The 18,339-nt window shown below is 37.3% G+C and overlaps 1 protein-coding gene across 9 annotated transcripts; it reads left to right on the top strand.

The window, feature by feature from the left end:
• Positions 1-1,300: 1,300 nt before the first annotated feature.
• Positions 1,301-17,927, top strand: LOC137588757 (actin-binding LIM protein 1-like). Of its 9 annotated transcripts, XM_068306017.1 has the most exons (19): positions 1,301-1,375; positions 5,053-5,196; positions 7,223-7,406; positions 7,501-7,610; positions 7,933-8,059; positions 8,207-8,300; positions 8,693-8,780; positions 8,960-9,018; positions 9,623-9,679; positions 10,420-10,497; positions 11,238-11,408; positions 12,375-12,404; positions 12,553-12,682; positions 12,834-12,923; positions 13,579-13,626; positions 13,911-13,975; positions 14,456-14,530; positions 15,853-15,933; positions 16,496-17,927. In XM_068306017.1, the coding sequence occupies exons 1-19, from the start codon at positions 1,363-1,365 to the stop codon at positions 16,607-16,609; spliced, it is 1,758 nt and encodes a 585-aa protein (XP_068162118.1). In that variant the 5' UTR covers positions 1,301-1,362; the 3' UTR covers positions 16,610-17,927. The 9 variants fall into 9 exon arrangements, with proteins under 9 accessions (XP_068162118.1, XP_068162119.1, XP_068162122.1 ...); XM_068306018.1 differs by lacking the exon at positions 9,623-9,679; XM_068306021.1 differs by lacking the exon at positions 11,238-11,408.
• The last annotated feature ends 412 nt before the right edge of the window (positions 17,928-18,339 follow it).

Genomic DNA, 18,339 nt, shown 5'->3' with positions numbered 1-18,339 from the left:
GTAATTTACATTTCATTTTTCTATTGCCATTATGTTAAAAAAAAAATGCAGATACTAAACATAATAGTGACCTGTCTTTACTCTTTAGGACAAATGTTCTTGATTTCTGAAGTCAAAACTGAAAACATTTTAAAATGCAATCTGAGCAGCATTCAGTGCAGTATTAATGTCTGCCGATTGCATGTACTGCACAGATACACACAGACTACAACTTTCTATATATTTTACATATACATGACTCAAACGTAAATAAAACTGGCATATTTTACATTTTTCCTATTATATTTACTGACTAGTACCTTGAATCAAATTCTCAAGTTTGATCATATGTACATGGACAATAAAGCTGATTCAGATTCAGTGACATGTTGTACACTACAAAACTTTAAGAGAACGCCATTCTTTACAGGACTGTACTATAAACAGCAAGGCATCATGGGAAGATGAAAACATTGTGTTAGTTAAAATATGGAAATGCAAAAATATGAGTGTGTGTTTGTCTTTCTATCTGTCCATATGTAACAGGATTGGCAGAACATGCAGTCTTTCTGTGATTCCAGTGAACTGAATTCTGTAAAATTTCACTAATTTTGCCATAAAGGTGTACATCTCATAAGTAGTCATTTCATTTTTGTCACTTGTTCAGCTTTAGCAACATTTTAACTTCCAGCTACTGATGGCCTTCATCATTATGTTGTAAATTTACAGGAATACAACAATTAACTGTATATTTATCTGCAATTGAGAACACCGTAAGAAAGTATAAAAATGCGGTACGTTCCTGCTGAAGTTCCTCTCAGCTAATTAATCGAAACCTACATTAACCATAGACAACACATCCTAAATGACTTTATTGGTATACATGGATGTTATCGTCATACACGAAGGAGTTTAAAATAGATGATACTTGACAAGGTGGTGTGATGTCCACAAGAACTATGAAGCTTAGCTAAACCCTATAAAAATGATGAAACATTATTGTACATTCAGATTTTAATCAGATTCAAATAAATTTTGTCTGCCAGATTGAGGTCATGGTTCAGAATCACTTTAATAGAACCCAGTGCCACTCCTACTGCCCTGGTTACACACACACACACACACACACACACACACACACACACACACACACACACACACACACACACACACACACACACACACACACACACACACACACACACACACACACACACACACACACACACACACACACACACACACACACACACACACACACACACAAACACACTTCTGCCCTCTTTGTGTTGGACCACCTCCTTTTCCCAGCAGTTCAGTCAGTTCCCCTCCTCACTCTGTGCTGCAGCGAGCGCTACCACAGACGCGTTGAAACCAACTACTATGAAGGAAAAAGGTAGATTTCTTTCAAGATGTTGTGTGTGAGAGGTTTATCTGCTTGTCAGTGTGTTTTGTTTCTGTTTGAACTATATCTGTTTATGATATGTTGATAACTTCTTATGAATTATGTAGTTTTTATCTCAGGACAAAAAGTGACATTTCTCTGTAGGAAAATGATGTGTTTGCTTTTTTGTTGGTTTGACAGGAAATCCTAACGTGATATTTACTTATGTGAAAAGCTCTCGTGTGCACATTTTAAAAGAACATTTGTTTAATTTACACTATAATCTTCATTTGGAGGACCCTTAAATGTTCTCAGAAATTTCAAAATCTAGGGGGTGAACAAATTGCAAGTTGTTACAGTTATTGTAGTTCATCGTGTTTAGGGTGAGAGCAGTGTGGTTTTGGCAATCCCTCTAAATTGCTGTATTTCTCATTTTTACATCCCGCTCCAAAGCAGTGATGTATTGTAATGGTCAGTGTTCGTGGGTTCGTCCGTCCGCTCATCCGTTCATTTTGTTAGCTTGTCCACCAAATATCTTCATAACTGTTGCAGATAGGAAGATAAAACAACAAGCACATTACTCAGGCGACAAAGGGGATGAAAATGAGATGATGACTTTGACCTTGAGAAAACTAGGTCGAGGTCAAATCTCAACTTTTGTACACTCAGGAACTGGATAAGATAGAAAGATGGGGGAGAATGCCAGTGTAAGATTACTCTTCACTCGACGTGTAACTCTAAACATGCATAGATAATATAGTCACTAGTGACATTTAAAATATGTCAAATCAAGGGATTTCCCATTTGGAATGTGATGCTGCAGAATTAATTTTAGTGAATGAAACCTGACACTTCAGTGTGGTCAAGGACAAACTGGGTGTTCTGTTCACCTCCTATAGTGAAACAAAGTGAATAAAAGCTGGAAATGACATCTGATCCTCATCATTTGGCTCTGTGATCATGAAAACCTACCCCTGGAATATGACCTAAAAATAATTCAATCCACCAAAACAATATTTCATCGATGACTGAAAATGTGCCAGATTTAACATCTAAATGAATCAACACCATTTCAGCCACAAGTGTAACTCAAGCATGTGAAATAAAACTAGTAATAATGAAGTCTGATTCATTAGCATGAGTTCAATCCGGATCACATCTGGAACATTACTTGGAAGCAGTTTGATTTGAGGTAGATGTAATGTATTTATTGTATGCATTTTTACATATACCATATACTACATCCATGTAGTATGCTAGTTCATAAAAATATGATCCATTGTATTACTGCACCAAGAATGCTGGATGTAAACATCAGACCCCTCCTCCTATATGAATGTAAACCCTTGCAGGTGCAGGTCTTCATAGCTGGAGACACTGGGTTGTGTGATTAGCTGTCCATCTCAGGTTCCTGACCATTTGCTGTCTTTCTAAATCTACCATCTGCTAATACTTGACACCATCTCAGCTTCACATTCTGAGAGCGATCAAGATAGAGTAGAGAAGATGTTGGACTCCTCAAATATTTCCATTTCTACACATTGACAATATACACAGAGCAAAAAAGTATGAAATTGATGTTAAATAAAGACTGATTCCATTTGTATGATTTGTTGTATGACTGCTGTGTGTAGTCTGTCCTCATCCCATTCATTTTGCAATAAGGCAATACTTTCACTTTTATTTGTGTTGGCATAGAAGCTCTGTCATCCATCAATATCTGAGGTGTTTTGGGACAAAATTCAGTTTGGTTCAGGTTTTCAGCCATTGTTGGAGGACAATGACCAAACAATGTATTATACTCATGTTAAGAGTTGGCAGTAATAATTATCATAGGCTTATTTTGGCCTGATGACAGTCATAGATTGTCCTTGTTCTGTTCTAATATCAGACATAATCTGTTTTATATGTGACGCTAGGTTGCATATTATTCTTGGTCAAGTACATCATGTTCAGTATAGTCACCGTGGCAGCAGCCCTACAGCAGACGTTTAGAATGTATGAACTGTTCTGACTTGAGTCTTTAAAGTCAGATACACTGAAGATTACACTCATTTGAGAAGCATGGTCTCTTAATCTAGTTTGTGTCTGCATGCTTGTTACTATAGCAACAAATCTCTTCTGTTGTGGGGCAGACTCAAGGCCACATACCATTGAAGCTTGACTTATTTTTTTTTAGTATTCAAAAGGCTGAGTGAGGCGGTTAGAACAGTTTAAAAAAACGTCTTTGCTTCCAGCTATGAATGTGTGGAAATCTATCTGCTTAGGTCAAGCAAGTTTTGACATTCAGCTTAATGCAGCTGACATGAGGCTACATTTACATCATATCTGTTACAATTTGTCGCTCGTAAAACCCACATGAAACAGCAGAATAAATAACTTGTGAGTCTGTTTATCTATTTGTCCACAAATAACAAGTGACGTCAATGTACAACATTCTTCCCTCTCTCTTCCCCCTGCTTATCACATTCAGGACCTTTTCGAGTGGGCAGTGATTAGATTGTGCAGGCATGCAGCCTGAAAGAGATAGAAGAAGGATTGCTTTCCTGACAGTTTCAGACAGGGTTTGCCAATTGAGCACCAACACTCCTGGAAAATATTGAGTGAGCTCTTTTCTGTCTTTGTGAGGTAATCTGCAGATTACTTCAAAGACGTCTCTATATTGCATTCAGTTATGTAAACTCTGACTGACAGTGGCCTGTTGTGTTGTGTCATAATGAACTGTAGGAAAAGAAAAACACTGATATACGGGTGGGAAAAATCTTTACGTATAGAGGACTTCATTGTGTTTTCAGATTCAACGTATTGGAAAAACACAGCAAATTGTTTCTGGTTTAAAATCTCATCTGGAAAAATAAGATAAAACAGTACTGTCACGTATGCCGGGGTATGGACCCCAAATGCAGGACACCAAAGGCAAAACTGTCATCCATGATTTATTAACAAACTTAAAAATTCTCCAGACAGACAAGAAACTCAAAATCAGGAAAGACTACCAGGAACCAAACATGAGCAATGCACCAGCACCTAGCTCTCATTCATTCAGCGAGTTTTAAAAAGCCTCAGGGTCATTGGCCCAAAATAAGTTCAGGTGTGACGATAAGTAACAGGTGTGGAGCCGTGGCTCCACCCACAAGCTTGGCCTCTCCCTCTCACACAGCAGCACTGCCACACCCAACTGTGACAAGTACAGTATCCTGTTAAAAACATTGTTTGCCTTTTAAAAAAAGTAAAGAAATCTAAGCTATAATACCTTGAATAAACAACATATTTTGAGATTTCTCTACCAGTCTGCTGAAAATTTCACTAGAATTGAGTCATTTTATCCACAAACTCTATTTATTTCTTGCTTTACTCATTTTATCAGTTTGTGGATAAGCAGTTTATCTCAGATACACCAGCTGTTCTGTTATGCCAATATCAGCTACTTCACTTCTACATTTATCATGCATTCAAACACTCAAACATGCAGGTATGCATACATTCTGATTGTAAATATGTACGACTCATGGTTCAATAAAGCTGAAAAATGAAGAGTGACTGCTTTGTAAAGGGTAACTTTCCAAGATGGTTCCAACTTGAGTCTTTCAGGCAAAGCATAATTACATTTTACATAACACTATTCTAACAGTGAAATAAGACAAAAGTGTCAGCATATAATTGTTTAATTATTTTTTCCCTCCCTGTAGTGCTTCACACAATGGATAGCTGCCACCTGAGTCCAACAGGGGGCAAACGGATCATCCCATGCTTCAGATGTGGAGAGCCATGCAAAGGGAAGGTGCTGCGAGTCCAGGCCAACCACTTCCACATAAACTGCTTTACTTGCAAGGGTGAGTTCTTTCTGTATGTCAAGGTGAACACATGCAGCCGCAGCTTTAGAGCGTCCTGCCTTCACTCCTCAGTCCGAATAGGCTCAGATCGTGTCTAGACTCAGATTTGTGTTCTAAATTTGGACAAATTGGAAACTTGAGAGCAATGATCAGAATTCATAATGTGCAGTGGAGATAATGCTTTCTAGAAAAAAAACCGGACAGCGTTGCCATTGATCCTTCAGGCTGCATTATCTAACCATATATGGAAGATTATTATTAAATTGACTAGTCTTTTAGCTATGTTGCTGCCATCAAAATGCGTTTATTGCTAAATATTCTGTGTACAATGGGCTGTTGTAAACTCGAGAGTGAACAAACATGGTTTGTCATCAGGGTTTTGTGCCCACTAATCAAAGCTGACAACATTCTCATGTTTTTGAGCTTTCATCGTATTGTCATGGTGTTTACAGCCCAGGAGAAACAAAGACAGTTTCAGAGCACAGAGGCCTGCAGTGTTTTTACAGTGGAGATTTCGGGGGCTTTGCTGCAGCAGACCCTGCCTTAAAATGCTCCTTATGCACTTATTAGGGATTCACTGTAAGGTAAAGACAACATGGCTGTTATTTTCAGCTGAATGAAGACAACTGAAAAGTAATGATGAATACTATATTGAGTTTCTGCTTGTAAGTCCTTCTAAATTCAACTGTACACATCAAATTTTTATTATAAGAAATAAAGAACATTTTAACAGGTCTATTCACTACTTATTCATTAGCATATGTTTAAGTGAAACATACATATGAAAACACATTTAAGTTTTTGGTACAAAAAGAGGGTGAACAACTATAAACTCATTATAACAAAACTATACACTAAATATGTAAAAGATTTTATGCCTTCAAAAAATATCAGTTTAATAAGATTAGTTTTTGAGACCACTTCAGTGATAATACAAATGAAGACACATCTCTGAGTGATTTAAACAGACTTAAAGTGACAACCATCTTTATTTGAGTTAGTGGCAGCGGGACTGGAATAAAGGAAGATAAATCTGTCTTTGGCTTCTGTGTTTTAAAGTGGCGGGTGCAGAGTGTTGGAAGGCTCTTGGATGGTATCAAATGACTGCAAACAAGCTGAGAGAAAAGCTGCTTCCCTGTCAGCAACTTGTCAAACAGCCCGGCAGACATGTCAGACAGCCCAAACAGTATTTATCTTATCACTTTGATGAGTAATGTGCTTCCTGTTAACTCACACTCATGAGAACAACCTGAAAAAACTTTAAATTCATTCAAGGAACTAAACGTCAAATTGACAAATACAGTCACGTCTTGTCCCAAGTCTCAGAGAGAATGATAGTTTACTTGCAAGCAGAAAAAAACTCAATAAATTTAAGAAATAATAGAATTGTAGAAGAAATTAAGGTGATTATAGATAAAGATTATCAATTTATATAATAAAAAGATGAAGTTACACCATTTCTTTCACTGAGTGTAAAGCTGCAGGCAAGTAGCTTTCTGTCACCTCATTTTACTAAACAAAATTTATTGCAGAAATTTTCTATTTTTTTAAAGTTAAATATTAACTGATATGTGTAGCTCCTTTTCAGTAAATCAGCAAAAGTTAATCTAGTTCCCACTGACTGTGTTTATGGTTAACGTGTTCCTGAGGACTGTTCATCCTGAAAGACCAGCAGCCAGCGGGTTAGCTCTCTTCAGACTTCGTCACTCATTCAGGTTCCAACTTTTTGCTGCCAAGTACCCGGAGATCTCAGTAAATGCTGCTGAACATTTAGCAGCTCTTAATCGGCTATATTAACTCAGCAGCTCAGTTAATCCTTTTTCCTACAACAGATATCAGAGCTGTTTGGATGAATGCAGCTACCTGCTGTGACCAAAAACAAGGTTGATGAATAGAGTCAATTACTCTGTTAGCTGATTCTCTGTTGGTTCATCACTACAAGCTGATCCTTACACACTGAACATGCAGCGATTCAGTGAAGAAAGATAACATAAGAAATGAGTTTTTCTTCCTTGTGTGTGTGCAGTGTGTGGTTGCGACCTTGCTCAGAGTGGCTTCTTCTTGAAGAATGGTGACTACCTGTGCTCGCTGGACTTCCAGAGGCTTCATGGGACGCTGTGCAACAGTTGCAGGGAGTTTGTGGAGGGGGAGGTGGTTACAGTCCTGGGGAAGACGTACCATCCAGCCTGCTTTGTGTGCACCGTTTGCAAGTAAGTTTTTAGAAATTGTTCAAAATTGTCCTTGGCCTGAATAACTGTTCATTGATCACCTGTTCAACTTGTGACTTTTTCTGTGTTTCCCCAGACAAGCCTTTCCAACTGGAGAATGTGTCACCTTCAGTGGAAATAACTGCCTGTGTCAGCGCTGTATGCAACCCGTGTCTCCTACACCTGACGGCATCAGCTGTCCCACAAGTAAGTACAGCATTTATGTTTTGAGCTAGGACAGTTGATCCCATCAAAACAATTTAATATAAGAGCTTTAAAACGGATCAAATACTTTGATTCCATGGAGACATAATCAGACGGTGGATTTTGAGCTGGACATTGGCCAGCTTTGGCTTGTCTGGTCGACTGTGCATTTAGTTTATTCTGAGCCGTTGCTTAAGAGGATCTCTCTGTAGGACAGTAGAAATGATCTATCACCAGGTGGATTTCCACCTCTTGTGCATGTATAATCCAAATGAATGGATGTATTAAGTAAAAGCCTGTTCAGATGTGGGGTGGGTGTTTTCAGATTGCTCTGGCTGTGGTAGAGACATCAAGAACGGCCAGGCTCTGTTGGCCCTGGATGGCCAGTGGCACCTTGGATGCTTCAAGTGTAAAGTCTGCAGAAAAGTGCTGAGTGGAGAATATATAAGCAAGTAAATATAAATCTCTTCATGTACTCTCTTTTTCATAATACAGTACTTTGTTTAATTCAACTGGAAATCAATGTAGTGTCAAAGATGCAACCAAAACAAATAACACAGAGATAGAAAATGTGCTTTTATCATCATTTTGTCTTTCAGGGATGGCGTTCCGTATTGTGAGAGGGACTACCAGATTCGGTTTGGAATACAATGTGACGCGTGTCAGAAGTTCATAACTGGGAAAGTCCTGGAAGTAAGACATATTCGTTTTAACTTTAGAGCATTCCTAATATCAGCTCTACTTGAGAAATTTCTTAGTACATTTTTCTCTGTAAGTGCTTCTAATAGATCAAAACATGCTATCTTAATTCCATAACAGGCCTTCTCACTCCTTTAGATTACATATTTACGTATTTCTTGCCAGTGCTGTCTGTGGCTCTGATAACTGGTAACACTGGAAAAACTCTGAACTAATAAAGTATGTGAAACTTGATGCCTAAAGTGCTCGTAGACAAAGAATGTACACAGTATAGCGTGACACCGGAACTCACTAATGTGAATTCTAAGCAAATTTTTGATCAGTTGTTTCTTAATTAAAATGCATAATATCAACACTGCATCTGTATTTTATATTTTCTGTTGTAGGCAGGGGACAAAAATTATCACCCCACCTGTGCAAGATGCTGCCGATGCGACAAACTGTTCACAGAAGGTGACGAAATGTATCTGCAAGGTCAGTGCACGCACAGGGATGATATGCATTAACTCAGATGATTGCATTCATTCCAAGAGTGGTTGCACAGGATGATTTGAGTTCAACTACGCATGCAAATTGTCCCATTCTGTACATTTCTCTTGACATACTTCTTTTGCCATGACATACCCACACGTTAAAGGTCTGTGACTTCACAGGGTCAACGGTTTGGCATCCAAACTGCCGAGACAGCAGCACAACCAAGGACAGTCACAGGGTAGGTTCTCTGTGTGTCTTGGTGGCAGCATTTCTGCAAAAACAGACATTTGCATTAAGGAGTGATGAGAGACAATATCAACAATGATGGAAAAAGAACTAGTTGCTTAAATAAAAATGTCATACTTCTATCTTACTATTTTTTTAAATTGGTTTTCAGTAAGACTTACTAACGTAAAAAAGTATAAGTATTACTCTGCAGGAAAATGGACGCTTCCATAATTTTACTCTTTTCTGAAATTTTTTAATGTACATACAGTATTACTGCAGCATTAATATGGATGTTGCATTTCACTGCTGTAAATATTTTCTACTTATAAACATTTTTATATTGCCTGTTTTTTTTCATCAGCACATTTAAAATTCAAAATTCTTAACTACGTTTAAGAAAATGATGGGGTGAAAAAATAAAATATTTGTGTTGGAGGCGGGTAGTGGAATAATAGAACTGTGCAAAGTGGATATATGCAAGAATATATCCAATAGATAAAATGGATATACTGCACAACTGGTGTAGTTACTGCTACAAGGAGGGTGAGTGTTTTATCTATGTGGACCGATTACCTGAACACCATCATTTCATTACTTGCTCTCTTCCTTCCCAGGTCAGCAGACCAAAAACAACTTGTCTTGATTACTTTTTCCCCCAACATGAGCTGAAGGTTAATATTTCTCCAGAGTGAACATGTTATAATCTTATATTAAATGTCCTGGCTTGTTTCACGTCAATGGCTTGAGACACACTTAGATGAGTTGATTCAATGAACCCCAAAATAACACAATTCTGATACATAAACTAATGGCATCATGAAGAGTATGTCTTGTACATTATGTGTAACATTTATTAATATTATACTTTTAAATAAGATCTGGCATATGACACTGTAATGTTGGCAATGCTCCACATTCGTTTTTTTCTTTTAAAAAAAATGTTTTAGGAATTTATTAACCATTAAATTAAATTTACCATTAATGGGATGGAAAACTTACCAGATGCATTAAGTGACACTGCCAAACATTTCATGTAATTCTAGTTGGTTTTAGGTCATAAATCGAGTGGATTTAATATATTTTGGGTGGGAAATCCTGTGTAACATATTCTTTTAAGCCTCCATAAACTGTTAATGTGGTTGATATTGTTATGTGCAAATAATGGTGAAGGTGTGAAGCAAATAACATGCACAACAACTCTCAACAACAAGACTGCATGATCCAGGCTGTACATTGCTGAATTACAAACATCAATAATCATTATTGATGTTTGATCAACATGAGGGACACTGGGGCACGTGTGATGATGCAGCTGAGTGTGCAATACACGGTCCACCAGAGTCTCAGGTAAAGCAGGAAGAGACGTCTGTCATCCGATGAGTCAAACTAACACACCTGTTTTTCACCTCAGACCACTAGATCCTCATCGGAGAGCTCTTGTTCCAGATCGGGCTCATGCACCCCAGGGAGTCCAGGTCGAAATATATGTGTAAGTTTTGGTGGCAACATCTGTTTACTAGCTTCCATGGAGCACTTTTCACCATGGGGTAATTTACGCTTAATTTATCCCTTATTTATACAGGGGAGTCGCACGGACAAAGTGTCTCTCCCGCAGGACATTTCTTTTTATCAGTAAATGGAGATGTTTAGTCACCTAGACAATGTGAAAGGAATTACTTTTCAATTTAGTTATACTATTTTATACACTTTTTTCTGCTTTACCTTGACTGATCGGAACTTGTTTCACCTTGTTTGTGAAAGAAGAATTGCATTTCAATTGTGGTTGACAGCCCAACATAAAAATATTCTCAATTCAATCATTACTAAACCCTCTTTAAAGAAATCAACCACATATTGAACAGGAATCTAGATTTATTTGGTTAATTGATGAATGCCTCAGCAGTTCAGATTTAATTAAATCTGAAAAACACTGTTTTCAGTATATGTGGAATAAACTTTACCCCTGCGAACACACCTCAAAATGTGAGCCAATTTATTTATTATTTACTTCAGCACTAGACAAATGATGTAGTGAAAAAGACACAGGCCACAGATCATTACTAATCTGCTCAAACGTGTGCAAAAGTTACTGTGGGGTTAAAGTATTTTCCGCCATAAGCAAACTTCGACCTCTGACCTGCACCATACTGTCTGCTCCTTCTATCCTCCTTCCTCTGTATCCTTCTCTTCCCTTACTTCCTCCCTCTCTCCTCCCTGTCCTGGTCCCAGGCAAAAGTAGATAATGAGATCATTGATTACCGAGACTTAGCAGCAATTCCCAGAGTCAAGGCTATACTTGATATAGAGCACCCTGATATGATATGTTACGAGTTTGTGAGCAACAGCTTCTCTACTTTGGACAACAAAGGCAACAGACAGGACAGGCAAAGCACTGCAGAGGTAACTTCACTCAATGCTCCAGGTTATATCCACTGACATGTTTGTGTGTCACTGTTTGGTGTTTTTCTTCTTGGTTTGATTTCTGAGTCAAATCAAGTCTTGTTTTGTTGCTCTCGTTTGACTTTGTGGGGCCGAACTTTCAAAGACCGTTGTGAAACTAGACGCATGCATGTCTTGTTGCTTGCTTGTCATATTTTGGAGCAATAGTGCTTGTGCCTTGATGCAAAACAGATCGAAGCAGGTGTACAAGATACATGCATTATGTACCTTTGCTGTACACTTAAGGGGAAGTCTGTGTAGTCTATTAATGTCTGACAGTACAATGCTGTAAACTGCAATGCAATCTCGGAGAAAAAACACAATATCTGTAATTTAATGTAATTATAAAATGCTGTAGTTAACTGTAAAAAATGCAGTACTTTGCTGATAAAGTTACCACCAGTAAATTATTGAAAATATACAGTTAATTCTTACAGTAACTCAACCTTAAAAAAATAATACTCCTAATCAGAGCAACACAATAAAAGCATGTTTACTAACCTGATTCAACTGCTATTCACTGTCCTGTTGAGCATTGCACCTTTATTGTCAAATTGTTGTATTTATCTCTCTTCATGTGAAAACCTCATAACTCCAAAAAAACAATGAGGATGACTGAGTGCTTGTTGTTCTGGGAAAGTAAAACATTAGCTGGTCAACTCCTGACCAAAGTGTGCCACCGCCTTTACTTTAGAGGCACTAACATAGAGCACAAATTTATCACTTCTTCAAATTCAGCTGAAGCCTCACTTATTGAGTCATTTCATACATTTCTGCTTGTATGAAATGAAACACTTATAGTGTTGATCGTAAGATCCAGATTTTTTCCTCATAGTAAGCACATTGGACATAAAGGTTTTCACCTGAAGTGACTGTTTGTACCATATGTTTCTTTTCACAAAGTGTTTCTTCTCTTTTTTTGTTTAGTCACCAGGAAACGTGTCTGAAACCACCGAGGTAAATACTGTAATTGTTTAATTAAGGAAGAAGTGACTTAAAGAAATATTTTTTATCATCCCAGTGATTTACATTAACACTCATTAACTGAGAAGTGTTTGGATTTGTTGTGCATCTTACATCACTTTTGTCTCTTTAATCCTTCAAGGGGAGTTTGGAAGGGAGACAGTGCATACCAAAATCTACAAGCCATGACTCTTTTGGAGTCCATGCAATGTACAATCGCCATAGCTACACCCCGTCTCTGTCCAGGTCGCCACAACACTTCCACCGGCCAGGTGAGAAGAATGCTAAAAAGTCAGATGACGCTAGTCCTTTTCTACCTTTACAAATATATTCTCCCCACTTGTGCTCACTTCTTCCCTCTTTCACCACATTCCCTCACCTTTTCTCCACCTCTCCACCACTTTTTCATGGAGTAACAAGCAGGGATGAAACGTTCTTCCACTTTATTCCCTACCAACACTGACATCAGCCCTCCTTCCCCTTTATGTCACTACTCTCTCCCTCAAAGCAAAGGTAAGAGTCCCTGATCCTATGCCACCCTTTACTCTATACCCTATCCTCCTATTTTTGCCTCACCTTTAGAATTATATTGTATCCCCAATGAAGCTACTATGAAGTTACTGGTCACTATGTGACTGTGAAAGTAAAGTGAGAAACACCTGAAATAATGAGGACAATCTGCCTTAGAGGTTATATTAAATAAAGATGTGACAGAATGTGGTTTTCAAACACTTACAGAAACTGTCAGACCCTTCATATCCTGTAGGAGACAGAAAAAGTTTTTATCAGTTCAGATAGTTTGCTATTATCCTTTTGTGTACAGTATTCTACTTAGTAGTTTTATCTTTTCTTTTGTTCTACCACCTCACCTACGTCTAAAATGAAATCTTTTCAATAAATCAATATCAAAGGAGGTATTTCATGCATGTTACCGACTTCACTCACATTCCTCCACACCTGGGCCTTTTTATAGCACTGCTGTCATTTATTTTTTTTCCAGTCTGTTTTATCATGGGTTGTGTGTGCATGTGGATGAGATGTTCTTAATATACTTATATCAACACTATTCTGAATTTTTTGAGTGTTCAACGAAACACTGCAAATACCAGAAATGTTTTCAGCTCTGCCTTAATGAGTAGGATTAGTTATTTGTATTCTTTTCTTTTAGATGAAGGCTTCAACATGTACAGGAGGCCGCCCATCTACAAACACCAAGGTACATTACTGCCTGTTCATGCATTTATTAAACATAATAATATATATAAAATAAGGAAAAATCCAGCCTCTTAATTAAAGTATACAGTATTTAAAAATATCTATGGATTTTCCATTACAAATTTAATGCAAAAGGTTAATCTAAACATAGAGTTTTATATAACTTACAAAAGGCTAATTAAAAAAGTCAACTAGCTCTGTTTTTCTCAGTAAGTCTAATTGAATTCATGTAAATAGATGAGTCTGACTATAAATAGGACTGATCTCTGTTTCTGTCCCGTATAGATCCAAATTCTGCCACATCCCAAATGTCCTCGTTGCCTGCATATGGTCGCAATGGTCTCAATCCGGTGAGAGCAACATAACTGATCACCGTCTCTGATCATTAATATACATTGATATTCCTGTAAGGAAAATTTTTATTTTTTCCTCATAAAGCCACGGTCAGCTGATTTCTCACGTTACAGTGGTGATAGATTCAGAGGTCAGTTTATCAACACTGTTTTTAGCCATCGTAGAAATCACTATAATGTTACCCCTGTGATTAATCTTGTTTGTTTTTACCATTCCCCCTGTTTTTCAGACTTTAAGGTATGTGGCAAGAACAATAAGGAACTCTATGTCATCTTGAATCCATGTGGCTCTTCCTTTTACTGTTTGGTTTACTATTTGTGCATTTCATGGACTTCAACTCAGTTCAAAGTTGCATGATCACTTCCCTGATTAATATTCCACCTAGATAAATACTGAACTTGTAGTTATTCTGCTTTTAGCAGAATTTGAAGAGACTCATCCTGCTGTGACATTGCTGTATTTGCTTCATTCTGTAGCTCATCAGTGAAGGTCAACATCCATTAGCAGGAATGGGGAGAGGCGTGTCTATGCCTAATTTGTTGGACCCAAAAGCAAGTATATTTGTACAGTCATGTTATTTCCCTTTAATTTAATTCACTGCCAAAGTGTGTTTTGCTGGAGGATGTTTTTCACTGAAAGATCTTTAATTTGGAAGCAAATTTAATTCATCCTCCTTTTAATATCACGTTATTTGGCAAAATATATGTTTTATCAGCTGTTTGCAATAATCAAATCAAAAACAGTTTAAATGTATTGTTAATTTTTACCACATTCATCACAAAATGATACTCTATTGACTACTGTGATCTCAGAATTATTCAGCCCCTTAAATAACATCCTTCATAAGAGACATGTTCACAAATCCAGTGTTGTTAAAATACCATACCAGCACATTCTAGTGGTAGACTCCTAAGAGTTTTTTTTCTATTAAGGCCTAAATTTATATTACTGAACTCCAACATTTTCACCCAAAAGCACAAGAAAACTCAGATAAAGTAGCTCAAACCCATCCAGATGAGACACAGAAGATTTGGGATGCAGTTTTTAGGAGCAATCAGACAAACTTTTTGGGCCTCCAAAACAGTTGCGGTATTTGTTTGGACATTGGGAATCTGCAGTCTCTAGAGGGTCAGATGGACTCCATCGAGGACTAGAAAATCCCAGAAGAAAATGTCTTGCCATCTGTGGCTGAGATGATGCTTGACCATCACTGGATTTTTATTGTTAAAGACAATGATCCTGAATATACATACACCTCAAAATCCACTAAGGTTTGGTTTCAGCAGCAAGTCTGGTCCATCAAAGCAACCTGACTTAAATCCCATTGAACATCCTTGGTAGGGGTGGAAGAGAGTGGCTTCAGCACATAATTTGACACTGGACATCTTTGTCCATGAGGAACGGGCTAAAAGCACGTGCATCATGCTCTCAGGAGATCACAGAGGCAAGAGCCTCCACTAAGTTGTACAGACTTAAAATGAAGGGCTTTTATGAATTTGAGTGTGCACAGTCAGTAAAGTAGAATTCTGTGCTTTATTTACAACCAAGTTGTTTGAGTCTGTAAACAGTTGATCCATAGTATATAACCCTCCAAAACTTAATATACAGTACATAATTTCATATAGTTTAGGACAGAATAAATCGGTCAGTGCTCTAGCACTGCATGAGGTTTTACTTTGTCACCACCCGTCTACTAACAGCATGTAGCAGTAGAATTGAATTCTCCCCTGAGGGTCGAGGCATTATACAGTAAATACCTGTGACAATCCAGCTGTAGCTTGAAGCTCATACCATTCAAAGAACAACAGATTGTGATCGCATATAACGCGTCTGATATTCAACTCATTAAGCAAACAACCTCTATTGTGTTCAGGTCTACCCGTATGAGATTCTCACAGTGGCTAACAGAGGACGAGTGAAGCTTCCCAGGGATATTGACAGAACGAGACTGGAGGTAGAGTAACATGGAGGAATGGCATTATAACCATGTGTTACTTATTTTACATGTGAGTTATCAGATTGCGTTTCCTATTTCTTTGGTCTGTAGTCAAATGTTTAATGAAAAAATGCGTACATAAAAGGGCACCTTCATTACACAATTTCTGCACTCATTTTTAGTGCAGATGTTTGTTTTGTTTGTTTTTTAATAATTGCTAGGCCTTGTACGTACTCATCACACATTAACAAAGCAAAGCAGGAGAGATTCCTTTGCAGTGGAATCAGTTGTCATCATTGTATTTTCTTTGGATCAAAACCTGCAATATGAGCTTTATCATAGAGGAAGAAATGTTCTAAGCTGAGGACTTTGCATTTTACCCACGATAAAATACTACTACTACTACTACTACTACTACTACTACTACTACCACCACTACTATTAGTACCACTAGTATTACTACTGTAATAAAAATATAATATAATATAATATATAATAATAATATGATAATAATCATCATCATCATCATCATCATCACCATCATCATCATAATAAACCTACTCTGTTCTTTTCCCTGCAGCGTCACTTATCCCCAGAATCCTTCTCTGAGATATTTGGCATGGAGATTCAAGAGTTTGACAAACTTCCACTGTGGAAACGTAACGACTTGAAGAAGAAGGCAAATCTCTTCTGAATGCTACATTTGCCAATACACCATGTGTGTCAATTTCTGGTGATTCCTTCTCCTTATGTCTTTGCAATTGACACAAAAATGCCTAAAAACTGGAAAAGACCACTTGTCCTCAGAGCAATTTTGTGTTTTATAGTTACTTCTTAGTCTACGAATAATTTTTGATATACACTATATCTCCAGTAGAATTTGAGAATTTGAATTTGGTGGTTTCATTAATAGACAGCTATGAATATTCTATATTTTCTGTCAGTCCATTTTTGGAGGAACATGAACTGTATAACCTGTGGATAATAATACAATTGTGTCACTCAGTTTGTACATGCTGTTTTGATTCCATTACTAAATGTTTAAGTACAAAACCTGGTTTGGTCCTAATCAGATTTCTGAGAGCTGAAACTGCTGTAAATCATCAAGTAATCTGAAATATTCTATTTGATTTGACATTTCACACATTTGCTTTAAGTTAAAACATAATCGCTGCTTTACTAGAACACCATTTCAGTCACCCTAAATAAAATCCTGCATTTCCTGCATACTGATTATAGTAGTATCTTGTTAATTGACAGAATGAATTAGTTTGTATGTCTACTATTCTCTTGATTTTCTTGTTATTATTTTTGGTGCGTCTCCCAGTAGAATTGTAAGATCTGGATGATCAACTCGAAAAACCAACAAAAAAATGTAATGGAGCTTATGAAAGAAGACTTTTCTGATCTCATTTTGGAAACAGTTCGCCCAGCACCTGAATCCTGACACTCATCTGCTTAGGTGGTTCCTAAACACTTCCATAGATTTTAATAAAGCCTTGGTGAATTTCTGTGAGTGAAGAAACAAATGTCGTAATTCGATTTTCTAATTCTCATCTTTGAACTTGACTTGAGACTTAGAAACAAGCTTATGTGTCAATGCTCTGCGAACCGTGTTCATTACATCATAAAATACACAGAACTTTAAATCATCATATCTTCACTCATACACGGGGCTTCTTTGTGAAAGGATTGCAAAACTCCCTGATGAATTGACCTGTCGTAACTCACACATTCACTTTAGATTTGGCTTTGACACTCTCAGTGTGCTTTCCTTCTATCTCCAAACGTTACACAGTACTGTACTCGAAATAATATGTCGTAATAGTTTTGTTTTTTTAATCACGAGAGGCTAAAGTTCAGGAGCATCAAATACAATTAAAAACAAAGACATGACAGTTGTGTGGTACAGTATACAGCACTGCTTTACAACACAATACATAGTATGTACTGTATCTTGTGTTTCTTAAGCCTCCTGTGGCAGAAACGAGCATTACAACAACAAACATGTTCATGGCAAATAAAAAAAACATGAACAAAAATAAAAACAACTCCTTGTTCTCCTCATTTTTTCGCAAGAAAGGGGTAACTTTGACTGGAAGTCAACACACATTAAGATATTAACACAGACAGGAAAACAATTCAGTTCAGATGTAAAAATGGATCCTATTTTTTTTGTGGATAGATTCTCAAGACTTCTGTGGATTTAGTCTATTTTGTCACTTCAGAAAGAGGTTGTGCAGAAACACTTCAATGTAACAGAGCATGTCCACAGGGGTTAACATATCAAGGGGTTAACTTGTTCATAATTTATCTCACAAAGGAAAGTGCAATTATCAATTTCTATCATTTTTATTTGCACAAACATGGAACAGCTTAGACTGTTGAGTAAACCACTTTTAATAACCCTGATAAAATCAATGT

Source organism: Antennarius striatus, chromosome 21 (assembly GCF_040054535.1).
Source record: "Antennarius striatus isolate MH-2024 chromosome 21, ASM4005453v1, whole genome shotgun sequence".
In the NCBI taxonomy this organism is placed as follows: Eukaryota; Metazoa; Chordata; class Actinopteri; order Lophiiformes; family Antennariidae; genus Antennarius; species Antennarius striatus.
The sequence above is the reverse complement of the archived record's forward strand: the minus strand, read 5'-3'. Positions and strand labels throughout refer to the sequence as shown.